This window comes from Macrosteles quadrilineatus, unplaced genomic scaffold, assembly GCF_028750875.1.
Source record: "Macrosteles quadrilineatus isolate MER2022 unplaced genomic scaffold, UCM_ALF_1.0 Scaffold_7__1_contigs__length_78375512, whole genome shotgun sequence".
In the NCBI taxonomy this organism is placed as follows: domain Eukaryota; kingdom Metazoa; phylum Arthropoda; class Insecta; order Hemiptera; family Cicadellidae; genus Macrosteles; species Macrosteles quadrilineatus.
Window position 1 is genome coordinate 40,384,787 of NW_026542600.1, and position 16,932 is coordinate 40,401,718.

The 16,932-nt window shown below is 37.9% G+C and overlaps 1 protein-coding gene across 1 annotated transcript; it reads left to right on the plus strand.

Annotated features, from left to right (window-relative positions):
• Positions 1-431: 431 nt before the first annotated feature.
• LOC128998355 (bifunctional arginine demethylase and lysyl-hydroxylase JMJD6-B) lies at positions 432-16,686 on the plus strand. Its single transcript, XM_054424459.1, has 6 exons — positions 432-759; positions 4,476-4,600; positions 11,946-12,176; positions 12,665-12,800; positions 15,077-15,206; positions 16,320-16,686. The coding sequence occupies exons 1-6, from the start codon at positions 502-504 to the stop codon at positions 16,403-16,405; spliced, it is 966 nt and encodes a 321-aa protein (XP_054280434.1). The 5' UTR covers positions 432-501; the 3' UTR covers positions 16,406-16,686.
• The last annotated feature ends 246 nt before the right edge of the window (positions 16,687-16,932 follow it).

The following is a 16,932-nucleotide window of genomic DNA, read 5'->3' on the forward strand; positions in this document are numbered from 1 at the left end:
ATACGCAATTGAAACTACGCGGAAACATTTAGGACAACTAGACAAATCTACAAAAAATTATGACAACTTTCCAAAATCATAAAACAAAATGGCGGCCATAAAATACAATTTTTGTAAAATAAACGGGTTTTGAGCTATTTAAGAAACAAAATTGTATATGGCCACCATTTTGTTTTATGATTTTAAAAAATTTTCATAATTTTTCTGTATTTTTATCTGGTTGTCATAAATGTTTTTCATAAAGTTTAAATTTCGTATCTTAAACCACTTTTTAGAAAGAAAAAAAAGTGAAAAAATAGTGAGTGGCTAACGACTTCTGGGCAATTTAAATATGATATTAAGATATGTTTCTTACTCAGGCACAATGTCCTAAAATATTGGTAGGGAGTTCCGGAACACCCTGTATTACTTTATTGTAGGGGGTGGTGCGGACGGACGGTCGGGTGGAGCAACACATGTACAAGACTACAAGAGTGTCGCTCAGTCAGTTCACCGTCGACCATGGAGGAGGCCGCCACCCGACTAGCCAGTGTCCTCGCCCACGCCGTCACCCTTGGAGTCGACCTTCCGACACTCCCTTCCGTCCGACTCCTAGAAGCTCGCGTCCGTCCACCGCACCGCTTCCACGCCTTTCTCTACTTCCTCGCCGGCGTCGCCACCGTCACTCTCGCCGTCGCGTACTCTCTTCAACTACACACTCATGCGGGCCTCGCCAGGGCGATCCTTAGGTGGAAGGGATACGACATCCACAATGAAAAGGTAAATCAGGAACTGGACCTACGTGCTTTTGTGTTTTAAAGTAATGGCATGAAATGACAAATAAAATAATATTTGTACTTACCATTCAATATAATATATTACAAAACGTTTTTACAAGTAACAGATGGTACAAAAATCCTTACTAATTAAAAATAAACAAAAGTATATACTGTATAGTATTACAGTAATATTATACTATATGATGTACAGTATTATAATGTATAATAACCATATTTGTTAATATTCTTAATAATATTGACAATGAATTTGTTATAAATCCCTTTAAAATTATTTTAAAATCAATTTATTTTAAAATTATTTTTTGAAATTATTTTAAAAAAATAATTTAAAATAACTTCAGGTCTATTTAAAAAAAATTAAAAAAATTAAAAAATAAATAAAATTAAAAATAAAATAAAGTTTTTATTTTAAAATTAAGCGGAAAAGGTCTAAATAGGAACATGTGCGTAGATATAAGTTACGAGTGTATTTATCTAAATGGGAAGTTAAATTATAACAGGTGAATTCCGATGTTCATATTTATATACGTTTCTAATGGTTTGCTAATGTGGGAATTTTGTCTTTTTTGGAACTTTATATTATACTATGGTATTTTAACTACTTGTGTAAACAAGGACTTGTATTAATTAGATGTAAATGCATTAAGCCGTTAGATGATAAACCTATTCAAAACTAAATCTTTAAACATAACATTAAAAAATTAAAACGTCAATCAATTAATTTAAATCAATAGTATTAATTTTGAAATGTGTTTAAAACAAATTTTTAGTACATTGGGGGTGTAAAAAAAATCTTCTAGGTGTCGGATAAGGTGACTCTCAGACCGATTATGATTTTCATAACCAGCGTTAACCTAAAACAGACAAAACGAAACCTTACATATATAACATTTATATAATACTATACATATATATAATTTAAATATCTAGTATATTGTGAGATTATAGATTGTCTTTGTAGTTATTTAATTGTTTTATAAGTTAGAACGTCTAGGCTCCAAGGACTCTTGTTTTACAATGTTTTCCGATCATTTGCAACAGTTCTGCAAGTTTATCAACAGAGCTTAATCCAGTGATTATTATTGACGTTTACAATTTTCCACAATTTGTAAACAAATTTTAACAATGCGAATATAGAAATGATGCATGTGAGCATAGAGAGATTTTCAGTAGATGACTCGATTGCGTTTGCACTAAATTTTATCAATTTAATGATATTACATAAATATGTTGTGCGAAACATACTAAGTTTGCATTTTTAATATTTTTCTTACGATTTATATTAAAATTATTGAACAATTTACCCTGGTAAAATCATCCAAGCCAATTATCGAAATAGTCATTTGTAATCTGTCAAGAAAATATTGCAATGAAATTCGTCAAAGATATAAAATCTATTTAAATCAAAACCGCAATATAAAAATATCCTATACGGTCTATCGTATCAACAATAGATTTCCGAGCCAAAATATCAAAATAATAAATATTAGGTTATTTTGAAGGTTAAAAATATACAGCTGGTAAAATAATTAGTAGTGATAACTTATTGCTCAATCCCAAAGGTTTCAGGGGTATAAAATGTGGAGTGTGACAGAATATTTCAAACATCCGATTTAGGTACTTAGTTTGTTTTGAAATTTATTTTAAAACAGCTTAACTGTGGATTTTTAAAATACTTTTTGAATTGGCTAGTTTTTAAATAACTTATGTACTCTTTTTCTACTGGTGTAAAAATTACTTCCTAATTAGAAATTAAACACGAACTTTAGAGCCGTTTCAATTTCAATAATTTATTCTTTGGACTATGTTAATATCTGGTTCAACCCGAAATCGGTTCGACTACAATATAACCCAAGAATGAATTATTTATGTTCACTTAGGATATTATTTAACAACCATTATTACATGCGTCTCTAGCGAACATAACACCATTTTAAGACATTTTATAGGGTTTGTTTGAAAACAAATTCAGATATACGTATTTTAAATATTTTGTTATTGTATTACTAATATTTTCTCACGACTGTAAAAAATTACGTAATATTTTGCTTATGTAATAATTCAGCATTTATAAGGTTTTATGTGCGATTTAACATTTTTATTAGTTTTTTAATAGTAATCCCATATGTTAATATAAAAACCTGTAAGTAATAACATTCTCCGTAGTAGTTATCTACGTACCTACTCGTAGCGATTAATCAATCTCTTCGCCTTTCTAACGTACTTAATCCTCAAATAAATCAGTGAAGGTACTTCTGGCAAATATTATACAACTAAATACCATAACATGCTGCACTTTCACTCAACACTCACGTTATATGTCTAAGAAGCTTTATATCCGTACGCGTTTCCCTGAAGTATTCTATTTGAAGTATTATTATATATATATATATATATGAAGTATTCGGTTCTGAGAGCTATTTGGGATAAAAGTCAATGTTTAAATGATTGTCTGAGTTTCTTATATGCTTGGTATGTCCGGTGAGCCGCTCCTCAAAAAGTCCGGGAACAGCATTTTACTTTTTGAACCTTTGCAGATAATACACAGAAGCGTTATTCATAATTACCTTACCTAAAATGTATATTTTGATACCAATATAATTGTTCCCGTCAAACTGTGGAACCGTTTCTGCAATGGTAAAAAATGCCATTCCCAAACTTCTTGAGGATTGTTTATAATTGATAATGCCGAGTTAACAGGGTTTGGAGGAGGGAACGGAGTAAATAGAATGAAAATTTAAAAACATGATTAAGAGAGACAGACTATTTATGCTAACGGCATTTGTTTTCTCATATCGAAAAGTAGGATTGTGTGTCAGAATCGGCAATAAGTTATATCTAGGTTTATACGTATATCTGCAGGATGTACATACAAAGTCAATGGTTTAAGTGTGTATCATAATACATCATGTAACAAGTGACAATATAACAATATGTAACTATTGCTTCAGTGTACCGTGACGGTTTCAGGCGTTTGTTTCGGTTTGCAGTCTCATTAAGTAAGGTATGTTTCAGTGTACGGTACCATTATAGTATACAATATAAGGGTATAATGACACTTTCCAGTTTGCATAGACAGAATGTAACGTGTGTTACCGTGATTCCTGATAGTATACAATGAGAGTTTCAGTGTGTTTCAGTAAGCAGGGACATCATGCAATGCAGGCCTAACGATGCTGCCCCCTGATATTATACAATAAGTGTTTTTGTGCGTTTTAGTTTGTAATGACAGCATTTGTTTCAGTTTGCAGTGACAGCATAGCATGTAACGAGTGTTACAGTGCCCCATGATACTAAGCAATTAGCGTTTCAGCGTGTTTCAGTTTACAATGACAGCGTATGTTTCAGTGTGTGTCAGTTTGTAGTGACAGCATGTAACGAGTGTTACACTTGTTACAGTGCGCCATGATACTATACAATTAGTGTTTCAGCGTGTTTCAGTTGCAATGACAGCATGTTTCAGTGTGTTTCAGTTTGCAGCGACAGCATGTAACGAGTGTTATACTTGTTACAGTGCGCCATGATACTATACAATTAGTGTTTCAGCGTGTTTCAGTTGCAATGACAGCATGTTTCAGTGTGTTTCAGTTTGCAGCGACAGCATGTAACGAGTGTTACACTTGTTACAGTGCGCCATGATACTATACAATTAGCGTTTCAGCGTGTTTCAGTTTGCAATGACAACGTATGTTTCAGTGTGCCATGTCCATACCGGATCGTATGGCAAGTTGGTTGAGGCCGACTGAAGATTGCTCTATTTGCAAGGGCCTCTCTCAAGTCGATTCTGTGGCTGACATATCTCCCGAGGAGTTTGAAGAAAGGTAACCATTTAATACGTATCTACAGTATCAGTCTATGTCTTTTGGTATTGCTTTTATGATCACCTAAATATTTATCAATCTGAATAAAAAATCTACTTCTGTTGATGATAGCTGTTAAGCACCGGTAATATATAGAGTTAATTCAACCTAATAATAGCGTTGTGAGAGCCACCTTAATGTAGGAATTAGGATAAGCGTTAAATTTGGCTTATAATGAATTAAGTATTGGTTGAAATGTATTCTTATTAAATAAGCACAATAGTTTCAGGAGAAATATTTAACAACCCTGTAAATATTAAACAACACGTCAATGTATTAGTGCATGTATGTATTGTGGATTTCTCTTTTCAAGATACAGTACGGTTACTGAAAACAGCAGTATTAAATGTTTTTAATAACATTTAGGAACGAATTATTGAATCAACAACTGACCAAGTTTCAGCTTTTAGGCCATTTGTAATTAAAAAAAAACAGCTAAACAGTATTAACATCTTCATAGTAAACACTTTTTACTATTGTGGAAAGAAATCCACCTAACTACTATCTCATATTGACAGTAAATATTTACATAGTTGTATATTTGGTCGAAGTGTAATCTATATCAAGCTGGTGTTGGTGTAATAACGCCTCAGCGGCTATGAGCTAAACCTTGTCGCAAGTTGCGCAAATGGTATTTAACAAGGTTTACACCACTCATTATGCAATAACCAGCGCAAGGTCAATAGGTATAGACTTGTCTAGTGTAAATGTCAGATACCGGTAATATACAGGGTGTCCTGGAACTCTCAACCAATATTTTAGGACATTGTTCCTGGGTAAGAAACATATCTAAATATCATATTAAAATTGTCCGGAAGTCCTTATTTACTCTCACAGCCGCCATTGTGTTTTTTTTACTTATTAATTTGTTTCTAAAAAGTAGTTAAAGATACGAAAGTAAAACTTTGCACAAACATTTATGACAACTAAGCAAAGCTACAACAAAATAATGAAAATATTTCAAATTCATAAAACAAAATGGTGGCTATTTATTTATTTTTATTAAATAACTCAAAACCGTAGATTTTACAAAATTTTTAGATGGCCGCCATTTTGATTTTAAATTTTTAAAAATCTTCGTAATTTTTTTGTAGCTTTGTCTAGTTGTCATAAATGTTTTTGACATGTTTCAATTTCGTCTCTTTAAACGCTTTTTATTAAAAAAATACCCCCGCCGCAGCAAACCTGCCGACTAAGCGAATTTCCATTTGTCTGAATTGATTCTAAATTTGCTGCTACATACAAGGAAACTAATAAAGTGTGTTTTTAGTAAAATAATGATAGCTTACTACAAAATAAATAAATTTGCCAAGTTTGATCAAAATATATCCATAAACAAGCAAACTACTTCATTTTACAATATTCTCCATAAGAATAACATGGAAATTTTAAATTTACAATTTTTTAAATTTTCTCCGTCACCAATAACCGAACAAAAATACTTTTATATACTAAATTATTTGTTTTTTAAGCTCTTTAAAAAGGTCTAAAGGGAAATTGGGAAATTTTGTGTTTTGAGGGTCAGAAGTGAGAAAACCCAGTTTTACCCGATAAAACCCCCTGTAAAGCCCCGTTCCCATGGTCTGATCATGCTGGTTCGCGAACTCATTCAAGTTTATCCCGCTTTACACCTTTAAACCAAATTTCATCAAAATCGGACAAAAATTACTCAAGTTATCGCGTTCACGGACGTATATATATATATACATATAAAAAAATTTGAACGAATGGTGTTTTTGGCCTCTGGGGACATCAAAATGAAAAAGTAAATCGGTCCTGGGTCTAGGTCTTACCGTGCCACCTACGATAATAGCTACTTCCCTATAGGGAAATTCGCTAATAAGTGAAAAACAAAGTGGCGGCTGTGTGAGTAACTACGGACTTCCGGACAATTTAAATATTTAGATACGTTTCTTACTCAGGAACAATGCCCTAAAATATTGGTAGAGACTTCAGTTCCGGGACACCCTGATTAATGGATCGAGATAATGTCTTCAACTTTAAAAATATAATGTATCCTTCATATCAGCATGTATGAGTATAAAAATTTACATAGGTAAACTGGAAGAAACTCTTAGAATATATTTAACACAATTCAAAGTCAACGATCTCATATAGACACCTCAATGTCTCGGGAGAGAAAACCATCATAATATTACCATCATAACTGTTCATGGTCCCGATGGATCAATTGAAAATTGTTTTTACGCTACACTACACTATTTTGACGAACTTCCCATGCAAGGATTTAGTCCAGAAAACAGCTGTTTGCCGCCAGCTTAATCAAATGGGGTTTCATTGCGTACTACTGTACTGTAATGACATTCTGTAACATACTGTGACATTCCGCGTCCCTCCTTACATATTGCGAATGATTGAGTCCTACCTTTCAGACCGCGTCCTGCTCTTTGACACCAGCGAAGGTCAGCGTCGGATCTCTGTCACTTCTGGGGCTGCACAGGGATCGATCCTTGGACCTGATCTCTGGAACGTGTCTTACGACAGTCTGCTTAGACTCGAAATGCCAGACGAGACCCGCCTCGTTGGCTACGCCGACGACGTCGCTGCTCTGGTTGCAGGCAGAACCGTTGAAGAAGCAGAGCTTAAACTTGGCATAGTGATGCTCCGTGTCAACGAGTGGATGCGGGACCACGGCTTATCGTTGGCGGTTGAAAAAACAGAGATCGTGATCCTAACCAAGAAAAGAATTCCCACCGTCCTTCCTTTGCAAGTAGGCCATGCCCAATTGGAGACCAAGCCGTATGCCAAGTACCTTGGTGTTATGATTGACAGCAAAATGTCTTTCGGCGAGCAGATAAAGCGAACTGTTGACAAAGCCGCTAAGGGAGTTGTTACCCTTAGTAGGCTTATGCCAAACGTCGGCGGCCCCCGCTCCTGCAAACGCCGCCTACTGATGTCTGCCGTCCAATCAGTACTCTTGTACGGCGCTGAAATCTGGGCCCACGTGCTGGAGAGGCGTGTCTTCCGTGACAGGCTCTCCCGTGTTCAGCGTCGAGGTGCCTTGCGAGTTGCCTCCGCTTACCGCTATGTTTCCGAGCCTGCAGTCATGGTGATTGCCAGTGTCATCCCCGTCTTTCATCTCGCGAGGGAGCGACAGGCGATCTACCGCAGGAGACCTGAAGTAGATAGAGAGACTGCTGCCAGAGAAGAACGCAACCGCAGTTTCGACCGCTGGCAGCGTGAATGGGAAGCCGAGTCTCGGGGACGTTGGACCGCCAGGCTCATTCCTAGCATCCGACCATGGGTGGAACGGGAGCATGGTGAGGTTGGGTACTACTTGACTCAATTTCTTTCGGGTCACGGGTACTTTCGGGCCTTTTTGCACAGAATGGGGAAGGCTGCCAGCTCGGACTGTATGTACTGTCCAGGCATTGCAGACTCGGCTGAGCATACCTTCTTTTTCTGCGACAGGTGGCATGTCCGCCGAGCCTCCTTGATCTCCGAGATCGGCGTCGACATTACTCCCGACAACATCGTTGGAGCTATGATACAGGGGGAAGGAAACTGGAACTGTGTAAAGCAGTTCATCGAAGCCATACTTCGGGATAAGAAGGTCGACCTCGATCGGCCTTAGTTTTCTGAGGAAACCAGAAGGAAAGCCCTAGAGGCGTAGTATAAAAGGCCTAGCCCGAAGTAATGTGCGAAACAGTTCCAGGCTAGTGTCCTAGGAGACGAGGGGGTTTTTTAGCCGGTAGTCCGGGGACAACGAGCCCGCGGGAGTCCGGCACTACTGAGTGGCCATTGAGCACATCAGTGTGCGTAAATGCATTTTTACCTCCTCCCAATAAAAAAAAAAAAAAAAAAAAAAAAAAAAAAAAAAACTGTACTGTAATGAGTTTTACCGGACACCAATCAGCTGATTATACTGTATTTGGGTGGCACTGGCAATGAGTAGTTATAAACAAAAACAATTTTAATTCATACTGTACATACTTTTAATACTGATTTTTACTGGTAATCATATAAGGTGTGTTTTGAAACTCATGATTGTTTTATTGTGGATCTATTGTGAAATAATGAGATAATTTAAGTTCAATTTTAAACACGCAATTTCCTATTTAAACTTTTTAGCAATTAATTGTAAAAGGTGTAGGATGTGCTGGTATTTAGATTTGTTTGCAAATAAATCCATTCCTCCTAAAATAAATATTTTAATAGTATTTTAAATAATTATTTCTTACTTGTAAAATATTTACTCACGTGTGACAAATCAATTTAAAATATTTTAAAGTCTATTTAAGCTATTGGCTGTGGGCATAGTTATTTATAATTCCAATATTTATTTACAATTTTTATTAAGGACCGTACTATTGATAAAAACATTGTCTTTTAAGTCAAACTCATCATATGAAAAACTCTGCTCAATAATAAAACAGGGTTGCACAACTCAATTTCTAAAAATATTAGTTGTATTATAATCGCTTTAAACAACTCCTCCAACCACGGCAAAATCGTGAACACAAAACAAAATTGAAAAAATGAACGAAATTTTCCTCTCTTACGACGAAATTGTGACGGTGAAATAGTGAACATCTTTCGTGATTACGGAGAAACCTTCTACGTATCCATCGATCACGATGAATTCGTGAACATCTCCTACGTTCACGGCGGAATAGTAAACATCTTTCGATCTCGGACACATCATTATCGTCTGACCGAATCACGGCAAAATCGTGATCATCTCCAACGTTCACAGCGGAACTGTAGACGTATTCCACGATTGCGGACTGTATAATTATTGCCTTCCCTAATCATGGCAAAATCGTGAAACACATAACAATACAGAAAATTAACAAAATCGTCCTGGGTCGTGACAAAATCGTGAGCGTTCCTTGCGCTCGCAATGAAATCGTAGACAATTTCCGCGATCGTCGATCAATGTGGAATCGTGAACGTCTCCTACGATCACGGCGAAACATATTGCGCCATTGCCGAGACATTACAGTCTCTCACGATTGCGGGGAAATCGTTAACGTCTTCCCCGTTTGCGGGGACTCATCTTCGTCTCCCACAGTCGCGACAAAATAATGAACGTCTCTATGGTCTTGGAGAAATCGCGAGCATCTTTTGCGGTCGCGGAGATTATCCCCTCCTCCACTCCCCCACCACACCGATATCATCACCCGCGATCACTGCGAAGACATGATTTTTGATTGCTGATTGGCTGATTCTTCCAGACGGATTGAAAGCACTCTCAGTAGGCTTAAAATAACAAATTCTGGGGATCCCAGGTGCAGCCTAAGAAGACGCTGTAATGAAGTGTTTCAGAAGACCTGAGGTAAACACCAGGAAAGGTACTCGGTGACATGAGGGTAAAGTACTGAGGGAAAGACCTGAGGGAAAGCGTCAGAGGTACTCAGTGACACGGGGAAAAGAACTGAGGGAAAGTGCTGAGGGAAAAGTGCCCATAGTACTTTCGCCGGGGGGCCGGTACTGGGTACTTCCCCCACCCTCCAAGCACTTTCTGGCCCTATATAAGGAGCATACTTGGGGGACTTCGTGAGTTGGGCCTCCGGGCCTGCCCCCGCCGGTAGGCGCCACCGGTGGGTCCCGTCCCCGCACTAGAGGCGGGTTCAAGAAGGTGAGCCGCCCAGCACTTCCCGAGATAGGAGTCTGCATCCGTCGGCGACAGCGTGAGGAGCTGCTACGCAAGGGACAACCATCCGCCTAGCTCTTCCCGAGATAGGAGTTGGCATCCGTCGGTGACAGCGTGAGGAGCTGCTATGCAAGGGACAACCTTCCGCCTAGCACTATCCGTGGAGAGTCTGCATCCGACAGTGAGTGGCAGGAGCTGCTGCGATTGGGCTCCCGTTGGTGAGCCGCCCAGCATTTTCCTGAGACGAGGCCTGTTAGTGGACTACAAAAGCCGAGAGGAGAGGACTGCAGGAGCCCGCTAGTGGACTGCAGGAGCCAAGAGGAGAGGACTGCAGGATCCAGTTAGAGGACTGCACGAGCCGAGAGGAGAGGACTGCAGAAGCCGAAAGGAGAGGACTGCAGGAGCCGAAAGTAGAGGACTGCAGGAGCCGAGGAGAGGACTACAGGAGCCAAGGAGAGGACTGCAGGAGCTGAGAGAAAAGATCTGCCCGGAGCCGAGAGGAGAATCTGTAGAGCCATGCTTTTGGGACTCCTGAGAGCCGTGGAGCAAGTGGGAGAAGCCACAGGGTGGGCTTCGGGAGCAAAAGAGATTTGTATTTATATTGTATATAGTTTTTTGTGTAAATAGTCCTGAAATAATAAGTGTGTTGTAATCTATACAAGTGTTCAGTCAATCTGAGTCCTGAAAACCCTGAAAAGGTCTGATAGCTATACAAAGGTAAAAACCTGAGAAAGTACGTTACAACGCTTGATTTCTACTTGCTTATATGGCTAAGATGTGTGAGCAGACACGCTTAACAAAAGTCTATTGGTAGATGTTGCTCGAGAGTATTGTCAGGCGGCGTTTAGGATAATTTTCACATACCGCATGGTGTCCAAACTGGCCGTCCTAGTGAAAGCTGGAGTCATTACTGTCAAACTCTTGGCAACAGTGGAATGCAATCTACCAGAGACAAGGCTACATCAAGGACGCTGTAAGAACCGAAGAGCTCTCATACTCCTTTCAGATACAGCTGGAGACTCAAAGACAATGGACAGCCAGACTCATTGTCTGACACAAGTCTAAAATCTAGATGATGCTAGAGATGAATGGCTGATAATGGAATGAGTCCTGTGGGTGCAACTCGGCCTATTTCTTATGAAGTGCGGCAAGTGTTCCCAGGCTAGTTGAGGGTTTTAGTAGGTAGCTTATGGGTCATAAGCCCTTAGGAGTCCCATATGCTACAAGCTGGCTGGTGTGTGTGTGTAGATGCATTTTTCACCTTTTGCATTTTCCACCTTTCCCTAAAGAAAAAAATCTATATATTTAATGTTGGCTAACTAACTACTTTGTCTGACAGTTCCCAAAAATTTTCATTTTTCACTAGGTCTACTATTTCTCTAGCATCAGTAGTCACAATACAAAAATATAATTTATTTCTCCACGTGGGGGTCCTCCATTTACCTTAATGACATAATACAACACAGCAACAGACTCAGTTTTTTAATATTACAAAAATATTAAATACTCCTATGTCTACATCACCAGGACCAGCAAAGGGTCTTCCTTCACTCAGGATAAGGTTACAATATTAGTAAAACATATTGTCACGTTCAGCCAGTAGATACTATTTAGCATGAATTGTCACTCAAAAATTGTGAGACGGACACAAGATAATAAAGCCTATATGAGATCTTAATATGCCATTAGGTACGCCTACAGTGGAAGACCGGTGGTGATCCGAGATGGCACCAATGCTTGGCCAGGACGACAGGTGATGAGCTTTAAGTTCTTCCAGAAACTGTACAACGGTAGCATTGATCAGATTGCCTGCCAGTTCTTCCCTTACGAGAGTGGGTTCAACAGCTTACGGGAAGTTTTGTCGATGGATGAAGCTCGAGCTCAATTGAAAGATGGGACCAAACCTTGGTACATCGGCTGGTGAGTACCTTGTGGGTAAAGTATCGATATTCAAGTACCACTTGTAGGATTTCATAGTCTTTGGTTGGTACAATGTATGGAATCAGTAGAATGGGCTATACCTTACCCAAAGTTTTGAGATATGTCTTGTAGAGCCAATGTATTTATTTACATAGCACCTTGGGCTGATAAGTCATGTAGCGTTGGTGGTTTGAGACCGATGTCCCAAACTGTTCTATCACTGCGGTCTCTAATGGCTTGCTAATATGACCTATATTGTAATGGTACTTCGCTTTGTTTTGATTAAAAATTAACTTCAAATGTTTTAACTCTACAATAGGTATTAGAAGAAGAAGCCAGAGAAAATTTCTTTGAAAATCTAGATCTAAACTCTAAACACTTTTATGGTTCCACAAACTTACTTTAATAGACTTTCCATTTGATACCGTACCATCTTCCATGATTGTTATTATTTCTTTTGTACTAAGTAGGAATTATGATCTGTCCAGGAGCAATTGTGACAATCAAGTGGCTCATATCTTGAAAGAACAGTATTCAAGACCGTACTTTCTCCCAGAAACATCTGAAAACAAGAAAGTGGATTGGATATTCATGGGAAGTCCTGGATATGGGGCAAAAATGCATGTAAGATAGTTGAATTTTAGATTTATTTGGCCTAATGTGTTTTTTGTTTGATCTATTTGATTTAAATCTATTTCATTTAAAAAAGTTTGAGGTACAAGTACAGATCCTTTTAGTCTGCTTTGTGATCAAAAGCTGCCTTGAAAAATTGCACAATTTTGGCAGATTTTGAATCAGTGATCCTAACATTACAAGCCTCAATCAAAAACTATTGATAACTTATTTCATTCTTAAACGACATGGTATATTAGGTGAGGTCAATACTTCAGTATGATAATATTTTTGTTGGGCATCACTCACCTTATTGAAGTCACGAGAACGTAGTCCTTGTCATGTCACAATAATACACAGTTCATTGCACATAAAAATATACAAAAATAAAAATAAAAATAAATCCAAATTTAAAATATCAGACAAAAGTTCTCAACACCGACGTTTCGCCGCACCAAAATCAACGTGCGGCGTTTTCAAGGTTATTCCTCTTCTCACGCAATCGCTGTGAGCGCCTAACCACGACTGACGACCCCGGTGGTGGAGGAGGGGGAGGGGGGACTCTGTTATCAAGAACAGCTGATGGCATTATCTTCTTTTGTTTAGATTTTTCTATGCATCCTTTAATTTCTTTCTCTATTAGTGTATTATAAACCGGGCTGATATCAATGGATGCGTTGGCTAATGAATCTTGATCTGAAGTAATAAACAAAGCCTCAATAATATTCCTTTTCTTCCAATTAGGCTCCTTGTATAATATACAGCTTTCCTCCCACTTTATACAATGCCCGGTGTCATGAACGTGTTCAGATATTTTTGAACCATAGGTTACACGTGTATCAACTTTTTTCATGTGTTCATGAACCCGTATGAGAGCCGGTCTTGAAGTTTGACCTACATAGCTACGTTTACACGAGCATTCATGTGTTCATGAACCCGTATGAGAGCCGGTCTTGAAGTTTGACCTACATAGCTACGTTTACACGAGCATGGGACCTTGTACACCACGTTTTTATTGTCATTACCACAGTTAGGAGGTTTCACTTTAGATACCTGTCTTCTTATCGTGTTTTTTGAGGTAAAGACCGTCCTAATACCTTGCTTAGCATTCACGCGCCGTATTTTCTCCGAAAGGTTTTTAATATACGGAATGCATACTGTGGCCAAAGGTTTGTTATCTTTAGGTGGTAAACTTGTATCAGAGCTGGATATTTTTCTTAAGGCTTTATTTATGAATCTTTTAGGGTACCCACTGTTAAGTAAGCGGTTTTTTATAGTTACTACCTCATGCTGAAAAGTCTGTTCATCACTACAGATTAGTTTCGCCTTTTTAATAAGCCCAATTATTAAACCTAATTTTACGTGGTCCGGATGGTATGAATCAAAATGCAAATATTGTACTGTTGCCGTAGGCTTCTTGTACATACTGGTATGCCAAGTGTCCGAGGACCTATCAACCATTACATCTAAGAACGGAAGTTTACAATCATTTTCAAATTCAATAGTGAATTTAATAGTATCACAAATGCTGTTTATATGCTCCTTGAACCTATTAAGCTCTGAAATGCCACTTTCCCACAAGCACAGAACAGATAATGCCATCAGCTGTTCTTGATAACAGAGTCCCCCCTCCCCCTCCTCCACCACCGGGGTCGTCAGTCGTGGTTAGGCGCTCACAGCGATTGCGTGAGAAGAGGAATAACCTTGAAAACGCCGCACGTTGATTTTGGTGCGGCGAAACGTCGGTGTTGAGAACTTTTGTCTGATATTTTAAATTTGGATTTATTTTTATTTTTATTTTTGTATATTTTTATGTGCAATGAACTGTGTATTATTGTGACATGACAAGGACTACGTTCTCGTGACTTCAATAAGGTGAGTGATGCCCAACAAAAATATTATCATACTGAACTTATTTCATGTTGAAAAATATTTAGTTCACTATTTTTAAGAAAACAGTGATTTAGTACATTTTTAAGCACTTATGAAAAGAAGTTTTGGCCATTGTTGCTGACAGGGTTAGGGGGGTGATAATGTTTTAGAGTAGTCATATATTTATTTGCATTAAAAAATATATTCCATCCCAGTTTTATTCAAAAAAATGTGTTTCCATTTGAAATTATAGAAGTGAAGAATAGAAGTATCCTTAATGTTTTTTTGAATTTTCTTGCCATGCTGTCTACACACTTTGGGTTCTAAACAAAATTGTTATGGCAAGATTTTTGTGATACAATGCTAAGTACTGTCATTCAACTTAGATTAGTGGTATCCTTTTTCTGTAATCATAGGTGGACAGTGTAAGCCATCCGTCCTGGCAAGCACAGCTGAGAGGGAGGAAGAAGTGGACTCTGCAGCCTCCACCAGAGTGTATCTACCACTGCAACACTCTGGAGGTTGTTGTCAGCCCTGGAGAGATAAGTAAGAAGCTTTTTCCATGATCATTGTTGTTGGTGGTGGACCAGTGTATGGCATTGGCATTGCTTGGAGGTCAGGGTTCAAACTCACCAATCAATAATAGCTTGACAATTGTGATGAAGCTGTGATGTTCTGGAGCCCACCTTAAACTGAACCACCTATTCAGTAAACAAAATAAACGATATCAGCAATCTGACACATTATTTCTTACATTAACTTGTTAACAACCCTTATTGTGGGTAAGTGGTGGGAGCTGCAAAAACTCTTGGACCGTAATTTGTACAGCAATGGGGTTTGTACAATTTGATTAACAGTTAAAAGGACTATAACATGCTAATTTTAAATAAAACTGTTCAAGGTGTTTTGGTAAAAATCAGATCTTTCCGTTATTATATTTGTTTTTATGGGAAAACCACCATTAAAAATTGAAATTTCCAAAAAATTGAAAACCATGCCTGGACATACCATGGATTAGTTGGATACCAAATCTCATCTAAATCGAACCACAAGTATGATATATGGCTCTGTACACATCCACACACAAACATAAACAGACACACACTCGCGCTCTACACATCACTTCAGAAACCACTCTTTTGGGTTCAGGGGGGCCCAAAACGGACATTTCCACCCAAAACTTCAAAGTCAAAAATTTTGACAAAAAACAATACTTTCTCCATATGCTATGTATGGGAGGAGAAAGTAAAATGAATAGTTCTTGCAGTCGAGGAGCAGCTCTACTGTATCGGAGAAATCCCTCCAGTCATTTTAGCAAGTGGACTAAGATGTAGGTAGGAGATCAATGTACTGTTTTGACTTAAAGACTCTTAAAAGCCATTAAACATCATCTTTCCAAAATTTTATTTCAATAATTTCTGTAAACGAGTCCTTTTAAAATTACCAGTCTTAAAACCCAACGTTTGGTGGAGTTTAACATCAAGGGGAGGAGCTGCCTTTTTAGTGGTTGAAAAATGATCAAATGCTATGCCTATTACTAGAGGTAAGATACTTAACCGAAGCCAAGTTGATATTTCTATCTAGTGGAAAGTATAAGTAGAAATTTAGTTAGCATTTTCATAAACCACAACCTATTAATTCTTTGTAAATGCATTTCAGTTGTGCTGGATACAAATCGTTGGTACCACCAAACCATGATACTTCCTGGAGAGATGAGTATCACCATAGGGGCTGAATATGACTGAAAACCACTTGGACCTCAACTCAACCAAAAGACTGAGTCGAATCTCCAAATTTATGCTATTATTGTCAACCTGCAATCCCCCCTAAATGTCTGGAACTGCATTCATCCACATTTTTCTATGTTTTCCTCTATATTTATTCCATCTCTTTTTTTACATTGTACCTTTATTGTGCTGAACTGTTGTAAAACTAACCACTGAATGTATCTGAAGTGAAGAGAGTTGTTGAATTATTGCACTATAGTTAAGAATGCAATTGAATAATTGTATTAAAGTTATTTTACTCTCCAAATCCACAGTGTCTCAAGATTTTCTTGGTCCCAAAATACCTTCAAAGATTAGACAAATTCCCTCTTATAGATTTGTTATCTTTACCGATCAGCTGAAGAGAATTTTAAAGCATGTTTCTGTACATATATTTATAGTGAACTAATTATTATTATTGATTCTCCTTGTTATTTAACAAACTTTTAAGTTACAACCGATTTAAAACAGTTCATATGTAATATAGTGTTTTTCCTCTGGTGATT

Excerpts from the sequence above, each read along its gene's own strand:
- LOC128998355 (XM_054424459.1), top strand. The coding sequence starts at position 502 with ATGGAGGAGGCCGCCACCCGACTAGCCAGTGTCCTCGCCCACGCCGTC. Across the intron at positions 12,177-12,664 it reads AAACCTTGGTACATCGGCTG|GAGCAATTGTGACAATCAAG; the intron begins GTGAGTACCTTG and ends TGATCTGTCCAG. Across the intron at positions 15,207-16,319 it reads TGTCAGCCCTGGAGAGATAA|TTGTGCTGGATACAAATCGT; the intron begins GTAAGAAGCTTT and ends AATGCATTTCAG.